This window comes from Microcaecilia unicolor, chromosome 4 (assembly GCF_901765095.1).
Source record: "Microcaecilia unicolor chromosome 4, aMicUni1.1, whole genome shotgun sequence".
In the NCBI taxonomy this organism is placed as follows: Eukaryota; Metazoa; Chordata; class Amphibia; order Gymnophiona; family Siphonopidae; genus Microcaecilia; species Microcaecilia unicolor.
In genome coordinates, this window is record NC_044034.1 from 212,240,889 (window position 1) to 212,260,058 (window position 19,170).

The 19,170-nt window shown below is 48.1% G+C and overlaps 1 protein-coding gene across 2 annotated transcripts in view; it reads right to left on the minus strand.

Moving 5' to 3' along the window:
- Positions 1-19,170, minus strand: part of ANO9 (anoctamin 9) — a 215,514-nt gene that overhangs the window by 25,703 nt on the left and 170,641 nt on the right. For both annotated transcript variants that reach the window (XM_030201205.1, XM_030201206.1), the window contains exons 19-20: positions 16,150-16,302; positions 14,296-14,443 (exon numbers count right to left, since the gene is read on the minus strand). In XM_030201205.1, the coding sequence (XP_030057065.1) occupies positions 14,296-14,443; positions 16,150-16,302 (301 nt within the window). The remainder of the gene's footprint in view (positions 1-14,295; positions 14,444-16,149; positions 16,303-19,170) is intronic.

The window sequence follows — 19,170 nt, forward strand, 5'->3', positions numbered from 1 at the left end:
CAACTGTCCTTCTAGATGTAATAAATGTCTCTAGTTGGGAGGAATCATAAAACACAAATTTTTCAGACCGGTAGGTAACTAAACATTTGCACGGAAATTTTAAAAAGAAAGTTGCTCCCATTTGAATCGTTCAAAATGGGGAGTTCAAAATGGCCGCCGAGTAGAACGGACGCATTTAAGAGCTCCTGCTGAATTTACCTTTTTCAAGACTGAGGTGCTTTACCCACAGTTATTCCTCAGAATGCCCAAGAGAAGGGGGAAAGCCGCTGCCTTAGCCTCCCAACGGCTTGGAACACTGACTCGAAGTGGCCCGATCGATTCTTTTCTCCAGCGGGCTCCAGACGCTAGTACGCCGGTGAGCGGCTCGCTGTTGTCTCCTGCGCTTGTTGAAGGTGCGCAGGAAACCTTAGAGCTGGAAGTTTCTCTAAGCCCTGACGTTCAAACACCTCCTCCTCCTCCTGTGCCTCGTGGGTTCGGCCCTCCAGTTATGGCGTCTCCGATTCTAATCCCGGAAGGGGAGATAGAAGAAGGAAGATTGGGGGCAAAAGAAGATCACGAAGGAGTAGTACCGATAATGATGGCTGAAACAACGACGGAGGAACAAAATGTCTCTGGTGTGGCAGGTATTTCCTTACAATCAGAGGTAGGAACTTTTTCATTTGCACTTTTGCAAACTAAACCTCCCGAAGTAACGTTGGACTGCCTTTGGACACTTATTGTTGATTTGGGTAAGGTATTAATACCTCAAATACAAAAAGTCAGACAAGATACTGAAAGAGTGGAAGATAAAGTAAAACAGTTGAATATACAAGTTGAAAAACAGGCGAAAGATATACAACAATTGCAAGAAGTTCAAAATACCATGTTAAAAGATCTAACTAATTTAAGAAGGAAAGCAGAGATATTGGAAAATCTTTCTAGGAGTAATAATTTACGATTTATAAACTTTCCTTATTTGACTACGATGGCTCCAAGGGAGATGTTAAAACTATACTTCAAAGAAATTCTTCAGATAAATGAGGAGAATATACCTCCATTTGCACAAGTTTTCTATCTCCCACCTAGGAACCAACATATATTAGAAAATCAACCTCTTGATGTATCAGCTCTGTTAGAATCCTCAGATACAGATCAAGTAACACCAGCTACATTAGTGGCTATGGTTGCTTTGTCTCCGGACAAACTTTGGATATTAAAATTATTTTATAAATATCGTGAAAAGACTTTCAAGGGATTAAAAATCAATGTATACCCCGATGTATCGAGGGAAACACAGATGCGTCGAAAAAGATTTCTTCAGAAGAAGCAGGAAACGATGCAAATAACCAAGTTTTTATCAGTTTAAAAGTATTCACAGCATTTATTCCTATCTCCAGGGCCACCAAGGGGGGGGGAGGGGGGCAACATTCCCTGGGCCAGGGCCTCCAAGAGGGTCCCAGCGCCGGGGCCTCTCTCTCTCTCCTGCTCCTGACGGGACCGGGGTGATCGCATCCTGACAGGAGCAGGAGAGAGAAAACTCCGGCGCCGGGCCCCTCTTGGAGGCTAGGGAGGACCCAGAGGAGCAGAGGCTGGTGGGGGGTCCCCTCTAGGCCCCGCCAGCAGAAGAGATCTTCTTCCAGTGCTGCTCTTCTTCACTCTGCTGCATTGCCTACCGAGTGACTGATTACCCCTCAGGCTGCGCATGCTCGGTTTTGAAACCGAGCATGTGCGATGTGAGAGAAAAAGCAGCCATGGGGCAGGCCATGCGGCAGAGTGAAGAACAACAATACTGGAGGAAGCCTTCTGCTGGTGGGGCCTCAGGATCCCCGCCAGCCAAGGTATTTACAGTTGTGGCAGCGTGAGAGGGTGGCAACAATCCTGAGGGAGTGGTGGCAGCAGTGGCAGTGATGATCCTGGGGGTGCGGTGGCAGTGACGATCCTGGAGGCCCAGCTCAGTCTCTCAGTGGCCCTGCCTATCTCCCCTGGTATACATGGTGAGCTGGTGAGAACAGACTTCCAGTCTGCAAGGCAGAGACTCTTGTCCAGCACATTTAACTGTAAGTTATTTCCCTTTGTTTGAATTGCATTAAAGAAGATTTTGGTTCAAGAGTTCTGAGTCTTCACAGTGATATTCTGTACTTTGGTTATCTGCATGCTAATCTCCTGAGTACAGAAAGCTTATTAGGAAAGAGAGCAGAACATACCCAGATCCGGATTATGCTGCTGATAATCCAGGTATGGACCTAGTTAATGGGAATTAGCTGGGTAGGACTCATTCCTAATAGATAAGTCCTGCTGAAGATCAACCCCATAATTTTATGTCTTAATACATATTTTCATTTTTCAGGTTCAGTCACATGTATATTGTCTCAATACAGCAGACTGAAACTATAGGATGCTTCCTGAGCAAGACTACAGCAAAATTTCGCATTTGCAAAACAGCGGCCATGTATTTATTTATAAAACACTCATATACCACTTTTCTGAAAAATCATTCAAAGTGGTTTCCAAATTTTTTAAATTTCAACATTCATAACAATAAAACAAACATTCACAAAATAATCTGATGAAACACATCTATAATCTCCGCAGTATGAAACCCATAGCCTGACCCTCTAGAGTTATACCTTTTATTCCACCCTCCCTCGGTAGGTATCCATAAATAGGTGCCCATAATTTAGCTGCTTTTGAATTCAGTGCTAACCGGTCATTTTCAGTGAAGATAACTGGTTAAGTGCTGCTGAAAATGGCTGGATAGCCGCAAACAATCGGCGGCAGACATTTCCAGCCAGTTAAATCACTTTGAATATTGGCTGGGTGGGTTTTTAATTGTTTTCAAAACAACATCAAGTCTGTCTCTGCTTATATCTCACTGGAAAGTACTTCCATAATTTAGAAACCACTGCAGTGGTGTACCAAGGGCAAGGCAGTGGGGGCAGTCCGCCTTGAGTGAAGGGGGTGCAGGGAGCAGCTGCGATGCTGTCGGCTCTGCCGGTTCCCTGTTCCCTCTGACATTACTTCCTGTTCCGGGGCAGGGAACCGGCAGAGCCGACAGCCATGCGAATGCTCCCTGCACCCCCAGGAGGTGATGTGTGTGGTGGTGGGGGGGGGGAGGTGATGCGCCTAGGGGGTGCACAGTGGCAATCCGCTCTGGGTGGCAGCGGACATAGGAATGCCACTGAACCACTGAAGAAAAAGCTTGGCCTCTGATGACAGTTTTTTTCACCCTTCTGAGTGAGGTCTATCCAGCAGCTGGCCCTTGGCTAAGCTGAAACTCCTCCTAAATACCAACTATTCAAGTCTGTCCAATAAAAATGTAGTTCACTGGCTGTTCAGTACCTTGAAGGCCATGGTCATGCAAGTTGGGAACTTTCTCTTCAGAGAGTACAGGTCAAAATGTTTTGAATGACATGTAGTCGTCACAGAATTTTGGCTGGTAATCCAACATTTTTGATTCACAGCTATCAATGCAAGATCAAATTTTGAATGTGGTAAAGTCTGCGTTTTTTCAATTACATCTAATGACCAGGCTTAAACCAATGCTAACGAGAACTGATTTTAGGTTGGTGGTCAAAAGTCTGGTGATTTCTTTGATAGATTTCTGTAATGCTCTGTACCTGAGAATAAGTAAATCCATGATGCAGACATTGCAGACTATCCAGAATGCAGCAGCCAGGTTACTGCACGATTGAGTCTCCCCCTTTCTCCCCATGCTTCTATCCAGCATCTTCTCTCTCTCCAGTCCTTTCCCATCCAGCATGTCCTTTCTTTCTCTCCCTATCTTTCTTCATCTCTCTCTCCCCACCCTCTTCCAGCCAGCGTCCCCACTCTTCTATATTTTTCCTCCCCTCTCTCCATTCAGCATCTTCTACCACTCACTCCACACCTCTTTCCCCCTCACCCTGCCCCCCAGTATCTTCTGTTTGCTGCGGCCGCTACTACTCATCGGGAGAAGCAGCAGTGGCAGCAGCAAAACAACAAAAACAAGTATGGGGCTTATTGGTGGAGGTGCACTTATGAAGGCCTAGACCATGCAGTTCCAGTGCTGCTAATATTTAATATAAAGAACTAATCTTAATCTACAGACGGTAAGGTGTGGAAACCCCTTTTTTTCTGTGGATTACAAATGAAATAAACAAGGTAATTTCGTATTCACATAACTAGCAAGTACCCCACCCCCCCTTCCTCTGGCCAGGTAATTGTAAGACAATGAGAGCCAGATGCACTAAACAATCGTTAGAGCCCTTCCCTTACCGATTCCCTTAGCGAATCGGTAAGGAACGGGCATGCATTAAGGAAAAGGAATGCAAATGAGCTGCTCGTTGTAGCTCACTTGCATTCTCTACTCCGTTAAACAGTCGGCCAATCGGCCGGTCGAGCATACGCAGAACAGCCAAGCGTTATGCTGGCTGCTCTGCGCATGCCAAATATGCCTCCCTGCTCACCCCCTCCGATGCGGCTCAATCCAGAGGACAGTGCAGTTGAGGACGCCCATTCAAAAAAAACGTCCATTTTGGCCATCATTCCCCTCTGCAATAATAAAATAATCTTTTCTGGCAGTGCTTCACTCAGCTGAGACCTGGAAGTCCCTGAGCCAATCACAACACGTTCAGCCAAGCTAAATGCACTGTGATTGGCTCAGAGACTTCCAGATCTCTCAACTGAGTGAAGCACTGCCAAAAAAAGACCTTTCTATTATTGCGGGGGGGGGGGGGGGGGGGGGGGGAATGACGGCAAACATGGACGTTTTTTTTAAAGCAGAGCGCTATTTTGTTTTGTTACTTTTGTTGCAGTTTTTCAATCCTGCGTAGCCCCAACGAGAGGTACAGACCTCTTGTTAGATTTTCCAGCGTTAAGGCAATCGGAAAAGGTTAGTGCATCTCATTACAGTAGGGTTTCTACACAAGTTGCTCATCTGCATTCCGTTTTCGTTATTTGCTACCATTGTCGGAAAAAAGTCTTCAGTGCATGCCAGGGTTTACTACTTGCTAGGTTAATGGCTCGTTAAGTTTAGTGCATCTGGCCCTGAGTCATGCAAGTCACTGTTTCCGATCAGTGTGTTCAAGGAGGCTAATTGGAGACTTTTAGAGGCAGATGCACTAAAGCTTAATGAGCCTTTAATGACCCTCCAACGAGGAAAATTTGATCCGTTGCATGCATCAAAGGGCTTTTACCGAGGAAGCTAGCGGCTAACGAAAACGGAATGGAGATGAGCAATTAGTGTAAAAACCCCATTGAAACGAGATGCACTAACCTTTTCCGATTGCCTTTACGCAGGAAAAAGGCAGGAAATCTAACGAGAGGTCTGGACCTCTCGTTAGGACAGCTCTGTGCCAGAAAAAATCGTAAAGTGAAACTTTGAGCCAATCCCAGCGCATTAGCAGAGCTAAAAGCGCTGTGATTGGTCCAAAGGACATCAGAAAACACATCAAATAAAAAAAATAAAAAAAGGATCGGGAGGGGGCAAGGGCGCTCATCAGGAGCGTCCTGTATGGACGGCAATGCCCCCCCTCCCCCCGCTGCTCCCCACTGTCCGCCACTTCCCCCCCCCCACACACACACACGAGAAAGCGGAATTCTAGCAACTCCGGTCCCCCTCCCTTCCTGTTCTTGTGTCCATACAGGACGCTCCGGACGAGCGCCCTTGCCCCCTCCTGATCCTTTGTTTTTGGATCTTGCTGACCGGGTAGCCACGTGTATGTGTTGTGGCTTTTTTTTTGTTTGTTTTTACGTTTGCAGCATGTGCAGAGCAGCCAGCAAAACGCTTGGCTGCTCTGCACATGATTTAGGGGCCGATTACCGATGTGTATTGTGATTCTTTGATACATTGTACGTTTCAAAACCGATTTGAGCATGTGTGACTTTTTTTTTTGGTGCATTCTTCGTTTTTTTAAAATCGTTAGGGACTTTAACAATTTTGATTTTTTTTTACGTTTGGTTGCTGCATCTGCCTCTTAGACTGCAGAACTAATTTCCATGTGACAGGGGCAGGGCACCTGGCAGAGGAGAGAGACAAGATTCTGTAGTCAGGACAGGAAAGGAAAGGAGAAGGTAAAATTATGTATCATACCTGATAATTTTCTTTCCATTAATCATAGCTGATCAATCCATAGACTGGTGGGTTGTGTCCATCTACCAGCAGGTGGAGATAGAGAGCAATCCTTTTGCCTCCCTATATGTGGTCATGTGCTGCCGGAAACTCCTCAGTATGTCGATATCCAAGCTCCATCCGCAGGACTCAGCACTTAGAGAATTACACCCACGAAGGGATACTCTGCCCAGCTCACCACCGCCGAAGCGGGGGAGGGGAATTAACCCAGCTCATCCCCACACAAGTGGGGGAGGGGAATCCGTCCAGCTCATCCCCGCGGAGCGGGGGAGGGACACCACACCCGCCAATGCGGGGGGATCTGGCTTATCCTGCAACCGCAACCGCGGGAGGAGCTGACTGACCCTAACACCGCCGAAGCGGGAGGGGCACAAAGCTGCCCTACTGCCGCACGAAGCGGGAGGGAGCGCCAGCAGAATTTAAGTCTCAATCCAGCCCCGTAAAACGGAGGGGAAAGGAATGCAGCAGCTCACTGTAACACAAATTCGTCTCAACTCTTGAAGAATTCATTGAAAAACTTGAACACGAAGTCCTCCTGAACAGGAACTGAAGACTAAACTTGAACCTGAAATGCAACCAGAATATAAACAGTACAGATATCTGGGAGGGGCTATGGATTGATCAGCTATGATTAATGGAAAGAAAATTATCAGGTATGATACATAATTTTACCTTCCATATCATCATGCTGATCAATCCATAGACTGGTGGGATGTACCGAAGCAGTACTCACCCAGGGCGGGACAAAGAAATCCCTGACCGCAACACTGAAGCTCCAAACCGGGCCTCCGCCCGAGCAGCCACAGTCAAGCGGTAATGCCTGAAGAAGGTATGGGCCGAAGCCCAAGTTGCCGCCTTGCAAATCTCTTCCAAGGAGATGGACCCGGCCTCTGCCATCGAGGCCGCCTGAGCTCTAGTGGAGTGAGCCTTCAGCTGGATAGGCGGCACCTTCCCCGCGGCCACATAAGCCGCTGCAATGGCTTCCTTGACCCATCTTGCCACTGTAGGCTTAGCAGCCTGCAGACCCTTACGAGGACCTGCAAACAGGACAAACAGATGATCCGATTTCCGGAAATCATTGGTCACTTCCAAGTATCTGATGATGACACGTCTCACATCCAGATATTTGAGAGCAGAGTATTCCTCTGGGTAGTCCTCCCTACGAAAGGAAGGGAGACAGAGCTGCTGATTCACATGGAAGCGAGAAACAATCTTGGGCAGGAAGGAAGGCACTGTGCGAATAGTCACTCCTGCCTCAGTGAACTGCAGAAAAGGCTCTCGACATGAGAGTGCCTGGAGCTCGGAAACTCTTCTGGCTGAAGTGATAGCCACCAAAAAGACTGCTTTCAACGTCAGGTCTTTCAGAGATGCCCTCGACAAGGGTTCAAAAGTGGCTTCTGCAATGCTCTTAGCACTAGGTTGAGATTCCACGCAGGCACCACTGAGTGCAGAGGAGGGCGCAGGTGATTAACTCCCTTGAGAAAGCGCACCACATCTGGCTGCGAAGCCAGGGAAACACCCTTCAGGCGGCCCCTGAAGCAAGCCAGAGCCGCTACCTGGACTTTAAGGGAACTGAGCGACAGGCCTTTCTCCAGACCTTCTTGCAGGAACGCCAACACTGAAGAAATTGGAGCAGTGAAGGGAGAAAGTGAGCCTGCTTCACACCACGCTGCAAAGATACGCCAAACCCTGGCGTAAGCAGTAGAAGTAGAGCGCTTCCTCGCTCTCAGCATAGTGGCGATGACCTTGTCTGAGAAGCCCTTCTTTCTCAGACGCTGCCGCTCAATAGCCAGGCCGTAAGACCAAAGGGGGAGGGATCCTCCATCACCACGGGACCCTGATGTAACAGGCCCTGCTCCACTGGCAGCCACAGAGGATCGTCGACTGAGAGCCTGATCAAGTCCGCATACCAGGGACGTCTGGGCCAGTCCGGACCCACCAGGATTATCCGGCCCGGATGCTTTGCCACCCGGTCTAGCACCCTGCCCAACATGGGCCAGGGCGGGAACACATAGAGAAGCTCTTGTGTCGGCCACTGCTGGAGAAGAGCATCTACTCCCAGGGATCGAGGGTCCCGTCCTCTGCTGAAAAAGCGCGGCACTTGGCAATTGGCCGATGACGCCATCAGATCTAGGCTCGGCTGGTCCCAGCGCTTCGTGATGTCCAAGAACGCCTGAGCAGATAACTGCCACTCTCCGGGCTCCAAGGTATGGCGACTGAGAAAGTCCGCCTTGACATTCATGACTCCGGCAATGTGGGCCGCTGACAGCTGTTCCAGGTTCGCTTCCGCCCACTGGCATAGACTCATAGCCTCCTTGGCTAGAGGGGCGCTCTTGGTACCTCCCTGGCGGTTGACATAGGCCACAGCAGTGGCATTGTCCGACAGGACCCGTACTGGCTTCAACGCCAGTACCGGGATGAACTCCAAAAGCGCCAACCGAATGGCTCTGAGTTCCAGGAGGTTGATAGACCACTTTGCCTCTGCAGGAGACCAGAGCCCCTGCGCTGTCCTTCCCAAGCAGTGGGCTCCCCAGCCCGACAAAGAGGCGTCCGTCGTGACGACAATCCACTCCGGGGTCACCAGAGGCATTCCCGCAGACAACTGGTCTGTCTGCATCCACCAGCTCAGCGCCTTGCGCACTGCTGGGTCCAAGGGAAGGCGCACAGCATAATCCTCCGACATCGGAGTCCAGCGCTGCAGCAGAGAGTGTTGTAGTGGTGTCATATGAGCCCTGGCCCAGGGCACTACTTCCATCGTGGCCGTCATAGAGCCCAACAGCTGCACATAGTCCCAAGCCCGAATAGGAGAGGCTACTAGGAACTGGTCCACCTGAGCCTGAAGCTTGACAATCCGATTGTCTGGCAGGAACACTCTGCCCACTTGGGTGTCGAATCGAACTCCCAGATACTCCAGGGACTGAGTCGGGCGCAGCTGGCTCTTCTCCCAGTTGATGATCCACCCCAGGGAGCTCAAAAGAGCAACCACCCGGTCCACAGCTTTGCCGCACTCTGCATAAGAGGGGGCTCGGATCAACCAGTCGTCCAGATAAGGATGGACTTGTACTCCTTCCTTTCACAGGAAGGCCGCGATGACCACCATTACTTTGGAGAAGGTCCGCGGAGCAGTAGCCAACCCGAAAGGGAGGGCTCTGAACTGGAAGTGTCGGCCCAGGACTGCAAAACGCAGAAAGCGTTGATGAGCAGGCCAGATGGGAATATGCAGGTACACTTTCTTGATGTCCAAGGAAGCCAAGAACTCTCCTGCCTTCACTGCCGCTATAACAGAGCGGAGAGTCTCCATGTGAAAGTGCCGCACTTTCAAGGCCCGATTGACCCCTTTGAGGTCGAGGATAGGCCGTACAGAACCTCCTTTCTTTGGTACCACAAAGTAAATGGAGTAACGTCCCTTGCCAGTCTGATTTTCTGGCACCGGAACGACCGCACCCAGGCGGATCAGATTGTTCAAGGTCTGCTGCACTGCCACAGCTTTGACCGGAGACTTGCAGGGAGAGAGTACAAACCAGTCTCTTAAGGGTCAGCAGAACTCTAGCTTGTAGCCGTCTCTGATGACTTCCAGCACCCAAGCGTCTGAAGTTACTTTGGTCCACTCGCCCAGAAACGAGGACAGGCATCCTCCAATCTGCACTGGGCCACGGACCAGGACCCCGTCATTGGGTACGAGACCCTGGGGGAGGACCGGAGGGCGTACCTCCGGGACGGCGGTCTCTGCGAAAGGAATGCTGCTTGGGGGAGAAGTTCCTTTTGAAGGAAGAGGGGGCAGAGGAGCCCGACTTGCCCGGGCGGTACCGACGGGCTTCTTGAAACCGTCCTCTGGAGATACCGGGGCGAGCACTGGCCCGAGCCCTGACCTCTGGTAACCTCTTGCCCTTAGACGTGCCGAGATTGGTCACGATTTTGTCCAGCTCGACCCCAAAGAGCAGCTTGCCTTTAAAAGGCAACTTAGCCAGGCGGAACTTAGAGGCGTGGTCCGCAGACCAATGTTTCAGCCAAAGCCAGCGCCACGCAGAGACTGTCTGAGCCATGCCTTTAGCCGAGGCTCTCAAGACATCATACAGTAAGTCTGACAAATAAGCCAAGCCCGATTCCAGGGCCGGCCAGTCAGCCCTCAAGGAAGGATCCGAGGGGGAAGCCCGCTGCACCATCGTCAGGCACGCCCTGGCCACATAGGAGCCGCAAACTGAGGCCTGCAAACTTAAGGCAGCCACCTCGAAGGACGACCTTAAAGCCGCTTCCAATCTTCTGTCTTGGGCGTCCTTTAGGGCCGTGCCACCTTCCACCGGAAACGCCGTTTTCTTAGTCACCGCAGTGATTAAAGAATCCACGGTAGGCCAAATAAAGGCCTCACGCTCACTTTCAGGCAAAGGATAGAGGCGGGACATAGCCCTAGCCACTTTGAGGCTCGCTTCCGGGACATCCCATTGAGCCGAAATTAAGGTGTGCATGGCATCATGCACGTGGAAGGTTCTAGGCGGGCGCTTCGTCCCCAGCATAATGGCGGAGCCAACAGGGGCTGAGGGAGATACGTCCTCCGGAGAGGAAATCTTCAAGATGCTCATGGCCTGCATTAACAGGTTGGGCAAATCCTCTGAGCGAAAGATCCGTGCTGCAGAGGGGTCATCCGCTCCATCCGAGCGGGAATCCGTCTCCTCCAAGGAATCCCCAAAGGACCGTTGGGAGAACTCAGATACGCTGCCCTCATCTACATCAGAGGAAACAGCGTCCTCTAAGGCCTGGGCATCCACCCGACGGCGTTTACTTCCGGGGGCCTCAACCCCTTTATCGGACAAGGGAGAAGGGGCAGCGTTCTGCATAAGGAAGGCCTGATGCAGCAGCAAAATAAACTCGGGGGAGAAACCCCCCAAACTGTGCAATTCAGCAGCCTGGGCCACAGCCCTAGACGCACCCTCAACCGGCGCTCGCAAGAGCGGGGGAGAACCATGCTGCGCATCCAAGATGGCGTCCGGCGCGACACTCCGCGAAGGAGCCGCGCGGGAAGAACGGCGCTTAACTTTAGCCGCTTTTTTGCCGTCGCCCAAATGAAGGGCGGCCATGGCATGAACGTCTCCCAGCTCAAGGGCGGCCCAAGAAGAAGCCGTCCGAGCAGAGTGGCCGGCCAAGATGGCGGAGGCGAGCAGCGGGGGATGGGCGTTTATGGCGGGAAAAACCGCCGCGCCGGAGGAAGACCTGGGACACTGACCGGCCTCCAAACTGACACCCAACAAGGGCGAATCAGACTTTAAAACCCCCGCATCCCCGCTAAAAGCGCACACGCGGTCCAGGGAGCGATTCTTCGCGCCCTCGCCCTCCGACGCCATAGGCCATGTGGAGATCAATCGGGGAACCCCCTGCCCGCTATAAAAAGGTAAAAATTACCTGCTTCTCGCTCCGAGCTGTAACGACCTGGTGTCCCAGTGAGTAGCTGCAATAAACGTTTAAATAAACGTCGAAATAAACGCCCTTAAGGACGTTCAAAATTTTTTTTTTTTTTTTTAACGGAGCCAGCGGGAGGGGGGAGAAAAGAAGGGACCTGGCGCCACCAGGTTTGCACTTGCTCAAGAAGAGCCCTCAACCCCAGGTACTCAACAAAACCTAAAAATTAGGCTTGGAGGCCTAGCCAGAGCTGCTGCTGTGTGTGACCACCACCTGCTGAGATAGAGAACATACTGAGGAGTTTCCGGCAGCACAAAACCACATATAGGGAGGCAAAAGGATTGCTCTCTATCTCCACCTGCTGGTAGATGGACACAACCCACCAGTCTATGGATTGATCAGCATGATGATATGGAATGACATATTGCAGGGGTAGGGTCTGTGAGAACTGACTCCTTTGAAGTAAGATAAAGATTGTTTTATTAGGGATGTGTTTATTTAACAAAAGGACTGAAATGTATCTTTTAAGGAAATGCAATATTTTTTATGTACCTTTTGGCAATTGTAACAAATGGCATATCCTGCATGACGTATTCCTGTATGATGTATTCCTGAAAAAAAACAGTTCTTTGTACTGAGAAACCCTGTATAAATGCCTGCTCTGAAAGGAAGGGGGAGTCGATGAAAATTTTCCTTAAGTCTATCTCATTAGACTAAGGAATATGCGACCATTTCCATGGCTCCCCCCTTTTGTCTATGTTCCCTCACTACCCTGTTTCTTATGTGCTGCTCCTAATTTTCTATTATTTCTTATTTTTCATGTTCTTGGGTAAGAATAAACTTTGGTAATGTGAGAAGCTTCCCTTGTTTATAGTCGTTTTTGGTACTTATCAGGCCGGTGGTGCTAAGAAACTAGTTGGGGAATTTGTATGGGTGAGGCGTTGGGTTTTTGGTTCCGAGACTCAACATCGACAGGCCCAGTGTCGGCTCTGCTGGTCCTCTGCCCCCAATGATGTCAACTTCCCATTCTGGGGCAGAGGACTGGCAGATCTGATAGTGCATGCCTGAAGGCTGTGGCTCCATGCTTGTTTTTGTTGTTTTTCTGCCACTGCTGCTCATCGGGAGAAGCAGCAGCGGTGCAGCGGTGTGGTGGTGGCAGAGTAGCAGCATTTCAGCGGGAGATGACCCACTAAATACAGGAGACTTGGCAAGTCTGATATTGGACCATGAAGGGGTGGACAGAAGGGAGAAGTGAAAAGGTGGAGGTGGGCATGGGAGTGACAGAGAATCCAGGAAGCCTGTATACCTGATGGGGAGGGAGCCTGAGCCGAGACTGGGAGGCCTGTGTCAACTAATGCCTCCCCATAGCTATGCCCCTGGTCAAGTAAAGACAGCACTGTGGGTTAACATGACAATTTTGAACTGGCACCTACTTATCTTTATAAAATAGGCTCAGCATAGGGGTCTTAAATGGCCCCTTAACTAGCCCCCCCCTTACAAGCTTACCCTCTTTAAGCTCTGAATGAAACTGTTCAACATTATAGATGTCATATGAAATTACTATAGAAGTTGACAGAATTCTCATATGCAGAACAACTCTTGAAATAGTTATATTTTGATCATTATAGACATTATATGAAACAATCACCAGAAAAAGAAAACATACATTAAGAATACAGAAAATTGTATGTTGTTGCCCAAATGTGAACACAGTTTTGTTTTTTTAATGACCCATGATTTTTAATGATCCATGATGTCACTGGGATCTTTTTCTCTGTTTATTGTATTTATAGGTATTGGCTTTATTGGTAGTGGCTTTTGTATATCTGATGTCATTTATTCACCCAGTACTATTTTTAGATTTGTACATCATCACCTGAAAGCAAAAGTGTTGTGCACGCACTTGATGTGAAACAGAGAAAATGAGAAGTTTAATGTGCTTAGTATAAATCACCAATAATATATCAAAATTTCATTTTTGAACAGTAACATAGTAAAGTATCAAAACAACAGTTCAGCATTCAAGAAGCATGATATTGAAATATATATCTGTCTTATCTCATGCAAACATTGCATATAGGATGCTTTTGCTTTCAGGCAACGACATACTCAGACCGCGGGAGGCAGCCCGGCTAACTCCTGCGGTTGGCAGCGAGCCCGAATATTCAATGCCAGGCTGTTTCTGGTGACCAACATTGAATATCCAGTTTATTTTTGGCAGTTTAAACTTAATCAATATTCATCACTGGCCTGTTAAGTTTAAACTGGCCAAAGACAGGCCTGCTATTCACATGGCCCGATTTGGCCTCCAAACGTAGCTAGCCAGCTGCTGGATTTCGGCACTAACTGGCTATGGCATCCAGCTAGCTGCTAAGCGCTAATATTCAGCCGAGATAGCCGGCTATCTCACACTGAATATTAGCGCTTAGTCACCTTTAGGCTATTTAACTGGACAGGAGCCAGACTCCATAGTGTACTCTCATCTAGAATACATCTGACAGCCAAGATTCTAAGGAGACTTAGCCCTGGGCAGCAGGAGATAAGCGTCTCTTCAGCTGCCCAGGACACTAGTCAACTAATTTTATTGCAGATAGATGTTGGAAAGCCCTGCAGCAACACTGTTAAAAGTATGGTGTTGCTCTGCAATGCCTCCTACTGCTAACACTGAGGCTTCATAGGAGTGGGGCAGCGGTAGGGCTGCCAGCAACATTTTGCCTGGGGGTCACAAATTTTCATTGAAGTGCAAAATGGTGGGTAAAGAGAAAGCATTAAGAACAAAGAAAGAGGTAAGACAGTCAGGTAAGTAGCAGACTTACTCTAGGTTGGTGTTATTGCCTTCAGCACATGGGCCATACGTGTACTTGTAGACAAGGCGGGGGATAAAGTCAGATGTGATGGCAATCACTAGGCCATTGCAAATGACAGCTAGAACACCAATGCCTTCCAGAACCTGGAGCCAGATGCCTACAGCATGACAGAAAGCATAGGGAACAGGTAATCAGGGCACAGCCAGTAACATCCTGAGCTAAGACTTGCTTTGTAATAGTCTTATCACTGAGAAAACTGATGAATAGAAATGGAACTGTGAGGCTGGGTAAAGAGGGTAGCTTTATCGTGGAAAGAAGGGTGCACATAAGTGGCATAGCACATAAATGCAAGGGGGCATTTACATGGGCGGAATGTAGGAGGGGCATGGGCGTGGTTTCAATTACACATACAAATTACAGAATACAGTAAATCCAAGGAGGTTTGATGAACAGAAGATGGCAGGACTATGCTTGGCCCATTATCTGGGCTGAAACCAGTAGGTGGAGCTTGTCACCCTATCAATTACATTGTTTTGGGTGTACCAAGATGGCAGCTGCATTGGGGAGAATGAAAACCTCCTTGGGTGGAGCAGCTTCAGCTTTGTGACATCACTCCTTCTCCTGTTCATCAAGCCTCCTTGAGTAAGTCACACACATTCTTGCTGCAAGTAAGCACCTGCAGCTATGACAAGTGGGTGCCTAAATGTTAGGTGCACTGTTGCCAGGTTATGCTAGTACTCTGTAATGGTATTATGGGTGCCCAGATACCGTTACAGAATAGGCAGAATAGGATCTCATCGTGCAGCACCAGGGCACCTAAAAGGGGGTGTCCAGTTATAGAACTGCCCCTAAAATTAAAGATAAAAAAATGTCTCTAGAAATTGAGATCACTGCTATAAGTAATAAAAGTGAGTCAAGTATAGGGAAAATCGAGCCATTGTGACATCACTGGTGAGGTTGGCTCTTAGGCACTGGTGGAATGAGTATTATGACATCACAATATTAGCTCTGGTTACCAGAGACTGAACCGCTTCACACTAAACTTCACGTTCAATATTGGGGATGCTGAAGCACCCACAGAACTGACTCCTGAGGAGTCTCTCATGAGGGACTTGGGAACTTTCTCGGAGTCCGGATGAAGTACATCAGCTGGCTCACCTTCATTCACATATTTATTCATACCTTCAAAATAATGTAGCAGATTGGTGAGGCAAGATGTCTCTTGGCCACACGACTCATGGACATTTTGGAAATAAAACTAACACCCTCCACCTAAGGCAAACTAGCTTCTGTTACCATCACAGTACAGAACTAACAGTTGGTTTAACCAACTACATTTGGTAATGCTCGACAGTGGTAAAAAAAAAATGCATATCTCTTAATTATTATCCTTGCACTAAATCTCTCAGACCAATTCATTTATTTGGGTTCTAAATGGTGAAATTCAATTCTCATAGAAGCAAGAAGTCTCACTCTCTCTGTCACACACACACACACTCGCAGATTCACTCTCTCTCTCACACAGACACTCTCTCAAACATACACACTCCAAGGAAAACCTTGCTAGCGCCCGTTTCAATTGTGTCAGAAATGGGCCTTTTTTTACTAGTTATTAACATAGGAGCCAACTTTTCAAAATTATTGGGGGTGCTAATCCCAATGGAAATAACCCCTCCCTGGACACATACAAGGAATTTTCTCAATATTGGGGGTGCTCAAGCACCCACAGAGCCGGCTCCAATGGTTATTAATAAGCGATTGACCTGAGAACTGATGGGTAATGGGAATCATGCCCAGTGTCCCTTTCGCTGGGTGGTAAATATCTTTCCCAGAAATTACCCTTTTTCCTCTGCCTCATCTTACCAATGTCGTTTGCCTTCCTGGGCACCATGCGTCTCTGCAGTCTCACCATCTTGATGGCATCCAGACGAATTTCAAGGATATTATTCAGGAGAGCGAGTAGAGGAGCCAGAGGGAAGGCAGCCACAAATATAGTGGTGAAACTGTACTGGATCACTATGGGAAATTCATAATGAAAACACAGATCACAGATCATGCACAGACTTCCAGTAATACTTGTCTATGCATCACAGGATACCCTTGCAGAAAATGGTTCAGCCAACCTACCCCTTCAGTTCTCAACAAATGCCCACCATACACTTCTATATGAATCATGCAATCTATTGTTTTCAATTGCATTTAAAGACAGAGGGGTCGATGTACAAAGGAAGTAAACCAGGCAGGAGCAGCTCCTTACTAAATCATGGCCAGATATTTAGCAGCATTCATTATTTACATTTATATGTATTAAAACTTGCAATACCACTTAGCTTCAGCAGGTCTCAGCAGTTTACAATGAAAAATAAAAATTACAAAACATAAAATTATGAAAAGAACTCCATATGTAGATAAGAAAAACCTACACATTCATACCAAAACAGCAGGCAACAAGACAACATAGTCCTATGAAACACTTCTTGTAATTTTTGCAGGCTGAGCTCTATCAGCACCTTTAAACCCCAGGAACCCCCAAGGACTGAGTAAAAAAAAATACATCTGTAATAAACCATTAAATTTAATTAAGGAGGGTTCTGCTTGTATAGAAATTGGGAAATGATCCCATAGGCTAGGAAATAGCCAAAAGAAGGCATTCTCTCATCACCTCCCAACGGACTTTAGCAACAGGAGGGATGACCATTCCGTGGTCATTTAAAGAGCATAACACTTCCAGGAATACAGAGAATAACCACTGGTGCTAAATATGAGGGAATATGTTTCTGTCATGCTTTTGGGCTAGTACTAGCAGCTTATAATCAATCCTATATTTGATCAGAATCCAGTGATAGTGAATATAGAAAGGAGTTACGTGGTGAAATTTTCAAGCATTACCTCACACCATATGGCAGCATTCTGTAGGGTCTGTAACCTTAATCAGATAGTGCTTAGATCAGGGATCCTCAAATACAGTCCTTGAGATCCACAACCCAGCCTGGCTTTCAGAATTTCCACAATGGATATGTATGAGATCTATTTGCTTGCAATGGAAGCAATGGATGCAAACAGATCTCATATATACTCATTGTGGACATCCTGGAAACCAGGCTGGGTTGTGGACCTTGAGGGCTGGATTTGAGGAACTCTGGCTTAGACCATCTTGGCACTATCCATGCAGTGCTGGGGCAGTCCAAAGGCGGGCAGAGTTGGAAGCTATCTGGGCGCCGCTGACATTTAGAACTGGTGCCTGGATCTGGGCAAGCTGGGCCACAGAAAAGGCTGACCTAATCTGCTCAGCTGGCAATTTGGGTACCAGTATGGAACACTGGCAGAACCCAGATAACTTTCAGCTGCCACTAATCAACCGAATATTCAGGGCTGGGACCCAAGTATGGCCTGGTGTTGAATATCCATTATAAATCAGCCCCCAGCAGCCAGAATTTGAAAAAACACTGATAACCCCGGACTGAATATTGACCGGAGGAGTTACAAAAGGCCTGATATTCAGCCGGTGGTGGATATTCAATGTCAAGACGTATCTGGCGACCAGCATTGAATATCTAGGTTTATTTTGGCAACCGCTAACCAGTTAACTTTTTGGCAAAGATAGGCCAGCTATTTAAGCGGCCTATTTTAACCGCTCAACATGGTTGGTTAGGTGCTGTATATTCACACCTAACTGGCTATGTCACGTGATATCTCCCGCTGAATATCCGTGTTTAGGCGCTTAAACACTATTTAATCAGTCAGAAGCTGCTTCTGGCTAGTTAATAAGTTTGAATATGGGGAACCACATGATGCGGTGGAAGCAGCAGCAGTGAATTCTGTGCTGCTCCGAGGGACCTGCTCTACTTTGGCTTCTGAGCCTCATCAGACCCTCTTATAATTACTGCCAGCGCTAAAGAAAAGTGGGCGAAGGTGCATGGAACATTATTTTGCCCCGATGCCGCTAGCTAGCACCAGAAAGGGCAACAAAAACGAAAAAGAAAAACTGACTGGGCCCGGCGCTGAAACTAAGATGGCGGCCGCGTCTCCCTGCTGTGAAGCAGAGTTCTCCGCCCGACAATTGGAACAGTTGGTTACGGCTGTGGGAAGCGCTTTGGAGCCTCGTTTTGTCTCGCTGGAAGGCCGATTCGGGAAATTTGATGGGCGGTTAGGGGGCATCGCAAGTCGAAACATGGAGGCGGAGAAACGAGTTTCTGATCTAGAAGACAGCTGGAAGAGCTGGGAGCCGGAACTAACAGAGCTAAAAGATAAGCTGGCAAGCCAGACGGAGAAACTAGATGACCTAAAAAACAGAGCATGAAGAAATAATCTCCATCTGGTTGGCATCCCGGAAAGCGTCCAAGAAAGAAATCTTGGCCCTCTGTTGGAAGATTGGCTCTCAAAAGAATTTGCATTGTCAGATAGCAGAGGTCCGCTTTGTATCGAGCGTGTGCACCGATTGTGGCGCGCCCCTCAGAATGGTCAGCGGCCTAGAGTGGTGATTATAAAAATACTTAATTACCTACATAAGGAGGAGATATTGAGGGGATATCTCCCAGAATCGAGAGGCTTTGAGGTACGCTGAGGCCCCGGTGCGCATCTTCCAGGATTACTCTACAAGCCTGCAAGACCGAACAAAGAAATTCCATCCGATATGCACAGAGCTGGTAAAGCGGAAGGAGAGGTTTATGCTGATCTATCCAGCCACGTTAAAAATTTTTCAGCAGGGAACATGGGTTCTCTTTACGTCGGATCAGCTGGCCTCACAGTTCATAAACCGAGAACTAAAGAAAAGAGGAAGAACCCACTTGACTTTGAATGACATATACATTCCTCGAGAGTGGGGCTGGCAAAAAACTAACTGTATTTCACCGGAGCACCGGTGAAGAAGAGATTTGTATGTAT